The 12,653-nt window shown below is 37.7% G+C and overlaps 1 protein-coding gene across 1 annotated transcript in view; it reads left to right on the top strand.

Moving 5' to 3' along the window:
* The window catches only part of RNF130 (ring finger protein 130), a 132,128-nt gene that overhangs the window by 106,183 nt on the left and 13,292 nt on the right, over nucleotides 1–12,653 (top strand). The window contains exons 6-7 of the mRNA XM_004387185.2: nucleotides 5,600–5,682; nucleotides 10,539–10,635. Of these exons, the coding sequence (XP_004387242.2) occupies nucleotides 5,600–5,682; nucleotides 10,539–10,635 (180 nt within the window). The remainder of the gene's footprint in view (nucleotides 1–5,599; nucleotides 5,683–10,538; nucleotides 10,636–12,653) is intronic.

Raw genomic sequence — 12,653 nt, 5'->3', positions numbered from 1 at the left:
GTATATTCAGTATTCTTCACCAACACCATAATTCAAAGGCATCAGTTTTTCTGTGGTCTTCCTTACTCATTGTCCAGCTTTCACATGCATATGAGGTGATTGAAAATACCATGGCTTGGGTTGCACATCTTAGTCCTCAAAATGACATCTTTGCTTTTTAAGACTTTTCAAGAGGTCTTTTGCAGCAGATTTGCCCAGTGCAATACATCATTTGATTTCTTGACTGCTGCTTTCATGGGTGTTGATTGTGGATACAAGTAAAATGAAATCCTTGACAACTTCCATATTTTATCTGTTTATCATGTTGCTAATTGGTCAAGTTGTGAAGATTTTTGTTTTCTTTATGTTGACATGTAATCCGTACTGAAGACTGTAATCTTTGTTCATCATCAGTAAGTCCTTCAAATCCTCTTCACTTACCGCAAGCAAGGTTGTGTCATCTGCATTATCGAAGGTTGTTAATGAGTCTTCCTCCAATTCTGATGCCACGTTCTTCATATAGTCCAGCTACTCAGATTATTTGCTCAGCATACAGATTGAATCAGTATGGTGAAAGAATACAACCCTGATAACAGTAGTTTCACCTAATATTCTCCTTTCTAATAATACTAAAATGTGTCCTCAGTGTATTTACGTATAGACTTTCTAATTATTCCCTTTTGGTCCTAGATCCTTGTACTCCTTAAACCTTGAACCTGTCCCCTCTATCGTCCTGTGAAAAATCTCTATTCATTGTGATCATAATCTCCATATATCCTCCAATTGTATATCAGGCTTCCTTCAGTTTCTACCCCTCCACTGTAAATTGCCTTTTCCCTAAAGCAGGGTTTGGCAGACTTTTTCTGCATAGGGCCAAATAGTGATTATTTTCAGCTTTGCAAGCCATAGGGACGCCATCTCAGCTACTCACCTCTGCTGTTGTAGCACATAGGCAACCAATGACAATGTGTAACTGAATGAGCGTGGTTGTGTTCCAGTAAAACTTTATTTACAAAAACAGACAGTGGGCAGATTTGACCTGTAGGGCGTAGTTTGCTAACCCCTGCTGTAGAGACACCTCCTTCCCCTAACAACACTTAGTGCCACTCTCCTTGGTTCCCTTGTTAATTGAGTTTCTGGAGCCACTCCTAGATCATTCTGTTACTGTCTCTCCTCAGAGTTTCCACTTTGGATGTTATAAATGTTCTTTTGTATTCCAGAGTCAATCCTTAGACTTTGTGGTACTTTTTATGATAAACAAATTTTGAGTGATTTTGTGGGACAAAAATAGAAATTGATAATAGAAAAAAAAAGTTTTCTTCAGAATTTTTTCAAAAAAGCTGTTGCGTTAAACATGTCCTTAGTTGTTAAGTATTTTCTTTCATTGCAGTGAAATGCAGTGCATAGCAGTGCAAAAACTGAAGGCTAAATTGAAAGCCTGTTGATTTGTAATAGGTCCTGGAAATTAATTACCCTTATCTTGGAATTATATTATATGAACACTGGAACCTAGAAGTTTAAGCAGTTGTTTTAGTAACCAACAGATAGCTAAATTAACATGCTTTATATTTGTAGAATTAGCAGAGCTATATAAAGTTGTTGGTGATGGTCTTTGTTTTTGTTTTGTTTTCTTTTGCCTTCCTGCCATCTTGACTATCCACTGCTTTTTGCAGAAGTGGATGTTAGTGCAAAAGCCTTATGTTAAGAGGAGATAACACTACTTTCTTGACTGTTAAGGCTATTATATTGAGATTTTAGTACTCTCAAATTGAAATCTCCTGCTCAGGCTGCTTTTCTGAGTTCTAAACCAATATCTCCAATTGCTTTTTTTTTTTTTCCTTTTTAAAATGTCTTAGTAGAAAACTAGTACAAATTAAATACAGTAATTGAAAATATAATAGCTAATATTCATTGATTATTTACTGAGCATCATGAACTGCTTTACATGCATTGTCTTTTTTTAATCTGCTCAATGAGATAAACTGTTCTTACCCTCAGTGTGTGGATAGAATAAGTGAGACATAGAGAGGTTGAGTAAATTGCTAAATGATAAATAGGCAGGAATTGGAAGACCTGAGATTTGAGTCCAGGCAGTTCCAACTGAGTTAACAGTCGCATTCTGCTTCTCAGTGAATCTCAAAAGAGTTGCAGAAGATAAACCTAGGTAATCTGAAAATGTAGGGAAAAGAAATTTGATGTTTCAGTATATTTCTAGTGCCCTTCATTTGTGAAGATCCAGATTTCCATCTAGTACCATTTTCCTTCTTGTAATGCAAGTCTACTGGAGATGTTTCAACTTTTGTTTGTCTGAAAATAGTTTTATTTCTCCCTCACATTTTGGAAAATATTGTTGCTGGGTGTAGAGTTCTAGGTTGACATTTTTATTTTAGTACTTCAGAGATGTTCCTTCACTGTCTTCTAGTTTGCATGGTTTCTGATGAAAAGTCTACTGTTGTTCTTATTTTTGTTCCTCTGTACATAATATCTTTTTTCTTTAGCTGTTTATAAGATTTTCTCTTTATCATTTGGTTTTCAATGAATTTGATTGGGATGTGTCTTGATGTGATTTTCCTCATGTTTCTTCTGTTTGGAGTTTGTTGTGGGTTTATAATTTTCATCAAATTTAGGAAAATTTCTGCCATTATTTTATCAAATATTTTTTATGTTTCTCCACCCCTTCTGGTAGCTCAGTTACACATATGTTAGATATCTTGGTATTGTCACACAGCTCGTTGATACTATTCATTCTTTCCCAGTCTTTATTTCTTTGTGTTTCATTTTAGATAGCTTCTATTGCTATGTCTTCGAGTTCTCTGATCTTTTCTTCTACAGTGGCTTAAATCTGCTCTTAATTTCATTCAGTGTATTTTTCATTTTAGATTTTTTCATCTCCAAAGGTTAAATTTTGGTCTTTTATATTTTATATTCCTCTCCTTACCACGGTCTTGTTTTCCTCCAATTTTTTGAACATATGGAGTATGTTTATAATAGCTTTTTTAATGTCCTTATCTGCTAGTTATTATCCATCATTTCTAGGTCTGTTTCTACTGATTGATTTTTCTACTGGTTATGAATTGTATTTTCCTTCTTCTTTTGCATGCCTGGCAATTTTTTATTGGTTGCTGGATGTTGTAAATTTTACATTTTTGGGGTGCTGGATTTTGTTAATTCCATTAATTATTTTTGGGACACAACTAAAGTTACTTAGAATCACTTGAGGCTTATTTTAGGCTTTGTTACAGAGAAGCCTTTAGTCTAGGGCTAATTTGGCCCTACTGTTAAAGGTAATACTTTTCTTACTACTCTACTCTCTCCTTAATATTCCTTTTATTAAGAGGCCAGTCCACTCTGGCTGTTTGGAGCATGAACTATTTTCAGCCCTTTGTAAACTCTGGGGCTTGTTCCACCTACTCCTTTCCAATGGTTATTTCCCTGGCCTTGGATGGTTTCCTCCCAGGCATGTACAGATCAGTACTCAAGGACTCGAGAAGACTTCTCTGTAGGTTTCTGGAGTTCTCTTTCTGTGCAGCTCTCTCACCTTTGGTATTTTTCCTTGAAAATCTAGCTGCCTTGGTGTCCCCGAAAGCCAAACTCTGTCTTAACTTACTCCGAACACTGGACTCTGTTTGGGCTCTCCCTCCCCGCGCTACTATGGCCTGGAAAGTCTTTCCAGACAGTAGGCTGGGACAATCATAGGGCTCACCTTCATTCTTGCCTTTGTTTTTCGATACCCTCAGACACTTTTCTCTCCTTAGTTTCAGAATTGAAAAATGAATCCTAGAATGACAGTTGAATACTTTTTGCTAAGATTTAATGATACTAGCTAAAACAAACTTCTAACTCAGAAGACTTTTGTAATCTAATGTAAAATAATCACAGTTATTAAAATAAAGCAGTTTGGAATTCCCATCTGTGCCTCATATTGCCATGCTAGGTGACCAGATGTCATTTTCCTAGGCAGCCATCAAAGCTAGTATAGTATGAATGGATATTTCACTCCTTTCTCTCTGTTCATTAGTGCTTGGAAACAGAATAACCCCATAACTGGGCTCATTTTTCAGTTAGTATTATTAAACTACTTACTGTGAACCAGAGTTGTTTTTCTGTCCTTACTATTCCTTAGTTCTTCTCCTTTATCTTTTTCTTTGGTGCCAGACTTCCTCAGCTTACTCTGTGTTACCAAGGATTCCATCCTTGGGGCAGTCCTCTTCTCTCTGCAGCCCACCTCTTGGCTCAAGCCATCACTTCTGTGTTAATCTTTAGTCAGTCTTCTCAGGGGGTGCTGTAGACATTTCTTCAGAAGTCAGTTCATACTCAAGATGTTCAAAACCCAGCTCAGCATCTTTTCCCCAGATGACCCTCTCTAACCAGCTTTTCTGTCATTCTCAAAAATCTCCAATACATACTTGAGAATTACTTCTGTTTTCTTTAGTTGATTCCCAAATCTGTCTTCTCCAATAGAACTCCCATTTCCATCCCAGCCTTTCCATTGCTTCCTGTCACTCCTGTGGCCCTGACATCACTTTACCCTTGAAGCTCCTACAGTCTCCTTGCAGCCGTTCTTGCCGTCCTCTTCTCGGCCACTCTGCATACCACGGTCAGTTTAGTCTCCTGAGATACTGCTTTTATCATGTCACTTTCCTTCAAACACTTTAGCATCTACACCTGCAGCAGTGCAACTGATCTGTTGACTGTTGGATTACTGTGCCACACCATCTCCACCTCTTACCTTCTACCTGCTTAGAATAGTCTCTCTCTCCTCTGTACAGATCCCATTTATCTCTAAGACCTAGCTCAGTTTTCTTCTCTTCAGCCACTCAAGGTGTCTTGTCTAATTCCCAGCCAGTGTACCCCTTACTGTCTAAGCCACTTGATGGGGCCTCTTAAGAACAGTCTGCCGATTTTACTGAACAGTGTGGCCTGTGAGTGTCTTATCCATTTTTATTTCCCTTCTTCGGACATAACAGGAAGTTAAATGGAATTGAGTGTAGACTAGCTTGAAAATATAATTTAATATTAATGTAACAATGTAGATCTAGCTCTGTGGCAATATTACAAGTTTGCTTTTTTGTATGTGAAATAAATTTGTATTCAGAAAAGCATAATAAGAAAGTTTTGGCTGAATGCAGTGAAAGGATTTGTTAATGATATGCTTTAGACTAGGGTTTTCCCAGGAACTGAAAGAAAATTTAACGTGGTTGTGAGTATTTGAAAAATGTTTAAAAATTGAGATGACTAATCATAGCCTTGATGGGTGAAACTTTGTCAGGTGATAGGGTGTGTGTTTTACAAGGATGGTGGAGAGAGGATATAAGGATGATTCAAGGTTATTGCTGATTTGGATCTTCAAAAAATTAGAAATCTGACTTCTTTTAAGACATTTCATAAACAGAATTAATATTAACTGTCACAACATAGATTAAAAACAAAATAGATTGGCTTAGATATTATCATAAGTTGGGTTGATATATTGATAGCAGTTGATAATTTATTTTTTTAATAATGTTTCATTTTATAATCACTTGCTTACAGTAGTTGCCATAGAAAAATTCTTAGCTGAATTGTATCTCCTCTGTTTATGTGCTTTTGGCATGACTTATTCCTTTGCTTTTCTTTTCAGGAAACAGATCCTGACTTTGATCATTGTGCAGTCTGCATAGAGAGCTATAAGCAGAATGATGTTGTCCGAATTCTCCCCTGCAAGTATGTTGACTTTATTTGTTTAAATAAGAATACTACTAATGTGGCTTATATGTCTCCTGTGCAGAAGAGCCACTGCAGATGGGTATCCCACTTGCTTTTGAGAGCCACCTAGCACAGGGCCCTTTTGGCAGGCAGGGGCCTGCTACATGTTGCTGAAGTGGAAGATTGTAGTCAGCAATGAGCAGTGTGCCTCAAGAGCAGATTTCACAAGTATTTCTAGTTATGGTAAACACATGTGCCACAACTCCAGGCTTATCTGTGACATAAGAACATTAAGGTTGAGAAGTTTCATTTGCGACGTTTGTGAGTTTCAAAAACAGCCACTTGTTCATCTCCATCTGCAATCAGAGTACATCACCAGGCCCTCCAGTAAAACCTCAGCAGTGTTCACTTGGCTGTGGGTACCAGAACTCTAGGGATTTGGATTAAGTCTTTTTCTGAACTGGGATTATGCCACGTGGGGAGGACTGATATTTGTTGCATGCCTGCTTGAAGTCAGGTACTCTGCTCTGTGCCCTTTATATTTGCTATCTCCTGTAATCCTATAATAAGCCCTGGTGGTGCAGTGGTTAAGTGTTTGGCTGCTAACCAAAAGGTCAGCAGTTTGAATCCACCAGTTACTCCTTGGAAACCCTGTGGGGCAGTTCTGCTCTGTCCTGTAGGGTCAGTATGAGTCAGAATTGACTCGACAGCAACGAGTTTGGTTTTTTGTAATCCTCCCAGCAGTCCTAAGTGGGTGTTTTTATCCCCACTGTACATTGAAGAGTAATGAAGCCAATAGTCATTTCCCAGGGTCACAGAATTCAGAAATGGCAAAGCCAGTGTTCACCCAGGTCTGCCTTCCTGTCGGTGTTCCTTATGTAATGCCGTACCCCTCCTTCCAGAAGGAGAGTGGTGGCCTGTACTGAAAAGAGCACATTTTCTTCTTAAGCACGTTGATTTCTACCAAGCTCTAGGGAATGTGAATATTAAGTATATGATGCTGAGTCTCAATTGAAAAAGTACGAAATTACCCACTGAGAAAGACGTTTCTTCTTTCTTCTCCCCTCTCCTTTTTAAAACACACCCATAACAACTGTGACCTTATAGAACATGTAAATCATAAAATAATTAGTTAATTGTTATCTCCATAAGGCTTCTGGTCTTATTTTATTTACTCACCAAGTAATCAATTTTGAGCCAAGGAAGGTTTGTCTTTTTAAAAATCATGGGAACCTAAGAATAATGCTATATACTAAAATAGAAAAATTAAGATTCTGAAAGTCAAGTCATTCTAGTTTATATGTAAAGGAAAATCTGTGAAACTAAAAATATACTGCCATTTGTTAAAAGGCTCAAACAAGTATGTGCCACTGATCCAGGTATTGAAAGGAAGATATATATGTCCAGAAAAATGACTAGGCTATAGACAAAGATTACCATAAGCTGTTGGAGATCACTATTTTAATTTTCTTCTATTTTTAAATATTTTCTGTTTCCTACAGTAAATAAATACTGATTTTGTAATCAGAATAAAATTACTCAACAATGTTTTTAAAAGAAAAAATTTCAAAAATAAAGGTTGAAACAAACAATAAAGTATGCCCTCCTAAAGAAAATTAAATTATGTAATGACCAAGTTATCGTCGCCTGCAGTCATTTACAATCTAAAAGCACAACGCCTAACAGAAATGTAAATAAAGATACAAATCAGGAAAATGGTTGGCAGAATACATCATAAAGCATAACAAGCAATAACCTGCTTTCAAGTAAACATTTTTACTGCACAGATTTTTTTTTCTGACACCATAACAAGAAAGTATTTCCAGAATCTCTGTCTTCCTATCTCAGTCCGCAATCCTCCAGAACCATCTGGGACCTAGGAGCAAAGGCCTCCAACACCATTCCTGGTTATTACTAATAAAAGTCTCTTCCTGAAGCAAGCCTCGGCCTTTAATAGATTATTCTGAGAAGTTTGCTCCCCATTCTCTACATCTCTTAATGTTGGCTTTTCCAAAGTTTCATTCTTAGTTCTCTTTGTCTTAATTTAGTCTAGTGCTTTCCAAACCTGACTGTGTGTCAGAATCAGAAGGGGAGCTTTCAAAAACACATTCAGGTGGAATTCAGGCATTTTAAAGTACCTGAGTGGTTTGATGTTGCAAAGTCATGTCCTTTTTTGAGATCCGGAGCTTTGGTTGATCTCTTGCCTTTCAATGACTGCACCTACCACCAGAGGAGTGGTCTTCAACCTTTGTGTTTGTGGTCTAGTTTTGAATTTTAGAATTTTTGTCAAACTTAATGGAATTTCTTTGCCTCCATAGTTACTGCACTATTCACTTGATTGTCTTTCACTTCAGGTCTTTGACAAGAAATGCTTACTGCCTGTGTTTCAGAGTTCTCCAGGTGGCTTTGGAGGCAGTTGATGTTTGTTGCTCTAACATCTTAAGTCTCACCAGGTTATACCTGTCTGAACTATGTCAGACAACCTGCTCAGTAAAACATTTAACCTAACTGAAATGACGACAACAATATGAGACTCAGGTGTAGTAAAATTTGCACATTGAGCAACATTTTGACAGGTTGACCTAGGTCATGCTTTCTTGACCTTGGCACTATTGACATGTTGGACCAGATCATTCTCTGTTGTGGAGGCTAGCCTGTGTATTACAGAATATCTAGCAGTATACCCACTAGATGCCAGTAGCTCCACCACCAACAACCCCAGTTGTGACAACCAGAAGTGACTCCAGACATTGCCAAAATGTCCGCTGGGGGATAATATCTCCCCTGGTTGAGAAGCACTAACCTGGAGAATGGCTTGTTGTGTTGTTGTTGGGTACAGCGACCCTATGAACAATGGAATGAAACACTGCCCAGTCCTATGCCATCCTCACACTCATTGGTATGCTTGAGCCCATTCTTGCAGCCACTGTGTCAGTCCATCTCATTGAGGGTCTTCCTCTTTTTCGCTGACCCTCTACTTTACCAAGCATGATGCCCTTCTCCAGGTCCCTCCTGATAACACGTCCAAACTATGTAAGACGTAAGTCGTGCCATCCTTGCTTCCAAGAAGCATTATGGCTGTACTTCCTCCAAGACAGATTTGTTCATTCTTTTGGCAGTCCATGGTATATTCAGTATTCTTCGCCAGCACCATAATTCAAAGGCGTCAGTTCTTCTTCTGTCTTCCTTCCTTTCATTGTCCAACTTTTGCATGCATATGAGGCGATCGAAAACACCATGGCTTGAGTCAGGCACACCTTAGTCTTCAAGGTAACATCTTTGCTTTTTAACACTTTTAAAGAGGTCTTTTGCGGCAGATTTGCTCAGTCCAATACGTTGTTTGATTTCTTGACTGCTTCTTCCATGGGTGTTGATTGTGGATCCAAGTAAAATGAAATCCTTGACAACTTCAGTCTTTTCTCCATTTATCTTGATGTTGCTTATAGGTTCTGTTGTGAGGATTTTTGTTTTCTTTATGTTGAGGTGTAATCCATACTGAAGGCTGTGGTCTTTGATCTTCATCAGTAAGTGCTTCAAGTCCTCTTCCCTTTCCTCAAGCAAAGTTGTGTCATTTGCATATTGTAGGTTGTTAATGAGTCTTCCTCCAGTCCTGATGCTGAGTTCTTCATATAGTCTACCTTCTCGGATTATTTGCTCAGCATACAGATTGAATAAGTATAGTGAAAGGATACAACCCTGACACACACTTTTCTTGACTTTAAACCACACAGTATCCTCTTGTTCTGTTGGAACGACTGCCTCTTGGTCTATGTAAAAGTTCCTTATGTGACAATGGGTGGGTAGGTATATAATGTTCAGGCTAATCCTTATTCCAAATCCCAGTTAAAGCAGTGAGTTTTCTAGACCTGTTACTTTTTAATCAAAACTGCATTTTGAACAGCTCTTATAGCAACATTAAATTATAAATTAATAATCAACATTTTAAAGGCATACCATGGTTCAGTTTGGTATCTTTCTGAACATTTCTTTAGTTTATCTTATCCCAAGACTCAGATTATAGCATACTTCCAAAGATGCCCTGAATGCCTGTCTTGGCATCTACCCTTTCCGAGTTGGCCAGGACTCTGGGACTTCCATATGATTTCATTTCAGCTTCTCAAGGCTGCCATACAGGGGTACTTGAACTTGGGGAAATCACTTCTTCAGCTCTCTCAAAGTCTTCTCTCTCTTCTGAAGGGCACAGCTTCTTTTTCTAAGAACCCAAAACCCTTCGTGACTGACTTATTTCCAGTCACAAGGATGTAACTTTTTGCTCTCCTAAATAAGAGAACTATCACCCATCCTCCACTTTAACATTTTGGCTGAAATCTGCTAGCTTAGTGTTATTTGATTCTTCAGCACAGTACAGCCCTAAAAATAGTTCCAACTACTTGGTAACTTTTACAGTTAACATAGATTGCTTAGAATTTTTTAAAAATAATATTTTAAGTGAATTTTAAACAGGTTTACATGAAACTAATAATTATACAGAGAATTCTTGATTCAGTATCTTTTTGAAATTCCGTTTTTCTGCTTTAGCTATTATAGAAAACATAGCTGATTCTTTAAGGTATGATTCATGACCTCCATTCCTAATAAGTTTCCTAAAGTCTGCTTTGAAATTTGGTGAAATAAAAAGTCCAAACAGCCAAATTTGTGTATCAGTTCTCATTATACAGTGATATAGAGAAACACTGGGTTCAGATTTTTTGCAAATTATATTTTTATAAATTCCCAGTATTTGTCTCTGGGACTTGCAAATATGTCCTGCAAGAGAGGAAAAAACAGACTAATTAAAAATTCTACATCTTTACATTTGGGGATAGTAGGTTTTCAGTATATAATTTGTGACATAATTTTCCGTTATTTTATAGACATGTTTTCCACAAATCCTGCGTGGACCCCTGGCTTAGTGAACATTGTACCTGTCCTATGTGCAAACTTAATATTTTGAAGGCTCTGGGAATTGTGGTATGTTTCCTATTTTGTTACTCTATTTGTGTAATGTCATATCTTAAGTGTAACATGTTATAGAAATTAGCATAATTAACATAATTAAGTCACACGAGAAAACACAGTTAATGCAACATTAACCTTCCTTCCAGATTACTTAACCTCTAATCCATCTGAGGGAACTCCTGGAAAAGAAGATCAATAACTATACTAGTCCACTTTTTAAAGTATGCTTCTGTGGTGGGTGTGATGAAGAACTGAGGTAGAGAGAAAGATAAATGATTTTTCTTTATTCCAGTATCTTTTTTTTAAAAAAAAAAAAAAAAAAAGAATAGCATGAAGACTTTAACTTTTGGTCCAGTAGTAATTTTTTCCACATTCAGCATAATATGAGACTATGTCATAACTTGTGTTCCTTCCTCATGAGTTTGGCCTTGGCCCCTTGTGTGTTGGTAAGTTGTGAACAGTGGAGGTGGGCAATGACCAGAGCCCTGGGAGAAACCTTTGACACCCTGGCAGTTGCTTTAGCCAAGTGTGCTGCATCTGGTACTTCACGTTTGACAGGTGCTAAACCCATGCCGACTCAACAAAGACCTTTTAAGACTCTACATTTCCTTGCTTAAGAGCAGTATATATCCAGGGTTACTGCTTTTTTGAGGAAAATAAAATACTCCCTGGTCTCAAAAAAGATTGAATGAATAATGTCCTTATAGAGCAAAAAGTTTAGTTTGACTTAACAGAAGAACTCATTATTTTAGCTCTGCAATCCAAAGAAGATCTAAATAGTTCTGTTCGAAATACAATACCAGATTATAGGTTAGGTGCAGTCCAGTCAGGCACTAATGCCTCATTTATCCTCTGTCTCCTGAGATTGTAATGTTCCACATCAGTGAAGTTTTACTTTTAACACAGGATTTCTCAACCTTGGCACTATTGACATTTTGGACCAGATAATTCCTTGTTGTGGGGAGGGGGTGTCCTGTGCATTGTAGGCTGTTTAGCAGCTTCCCTGGCCTCTAACATTAAATGCCAGTTGCACAACACCTCAGTCATGACAATCAAAAATGTTCCCAGACATTGCCACATGTCCTTGTGGAAAAGTCACCCCCCAGTTGAGACTGGTTTAGCATAAAACATCTTAGCATGTGTAGACACTTGGAAAATATTAATTTAACCTCTCTTGTTGCCTTCAGCCTTGTTCTTTTTCTTTCTCTTTTTTTAAGGGCTAATACTCTTCCCCTTTGTATTTAGTGGAAATTCTCATAAAATGTATTACAACCTACCATGGCTCCTTAAATATAATAAACCTCATCTAATTGGGCATCATTATGTTGTTAGTGCCATTAAGTTAAGTTTTGACTGATAGCAACCCAATGTGACAGAGTAGAACTGCCCCATAGGGTTTTCTAGGCTGTAATCTTTCTGGGAGCAAATTGCCAGGTCTTTCCTCCTGTGCAGCCACTGTGTAGGTTTGAACCACCAACCTTTTGATTAGCAGCCAAATGCTTAATCATTACACCACCAGGGCTCCTTAGACATCATTATAAGTATCAGCTATTACACTGTGTTATAGTTTTTTTTTTTTAAATAGGGCTCTGGGGTGATATAGAACAGAGTTCTTTGCCCAGGAAGCCACTGGTTCTGGATTTGGTTGACTGTCACTTCTCTGTATGTAAGCTCCTCTCGGCCAGCCTTCCTATCTCTGCTTCTAATATGTTGTCCACTGGAGGCTAAGAGAACTGAATGTTACTAGGGAAACCCCATATCCATATTGTTAAATGAGAAGACTTTTATATCCATATTTTAGGCTTTGGCACAAAATGTCCTTCAGGGTTAGGTGCTTAGGTTTTGAAAGATTGTTTTCTTACTGTTCAAAAGTCTTTTTTTTATTTTTTATGTTATTGTACTTCAGGTGAAGGCTTACAGAACAAATAGTTTCTCATGAAACCGTAGTACACATGTTGTTTTATGACATTGGTTAACAACCCCACAACATGTCAACCCTGTAACTTCTCAACCTTTTTTTTAGTGAAAAT

Source organism: Trichechus manatus, unplaced genomic scaffold, assembly GCF_000243295.1.
Source record: "Trichechus manatus latirostris isolate Lorelei unplaced genomic scaffold, TriManLat1.0 scaffold00181, whole genome shotgun sequence".
Lineage (NCBI taxonomy): Eukaryota > Metazoa > Chordata > Mammalia > Sirenia > Trichechidae > Trichechus > Trichechus manatus.
This window is presented reverse-complemented; position numbering and strand designations above follow the sequence as displayed.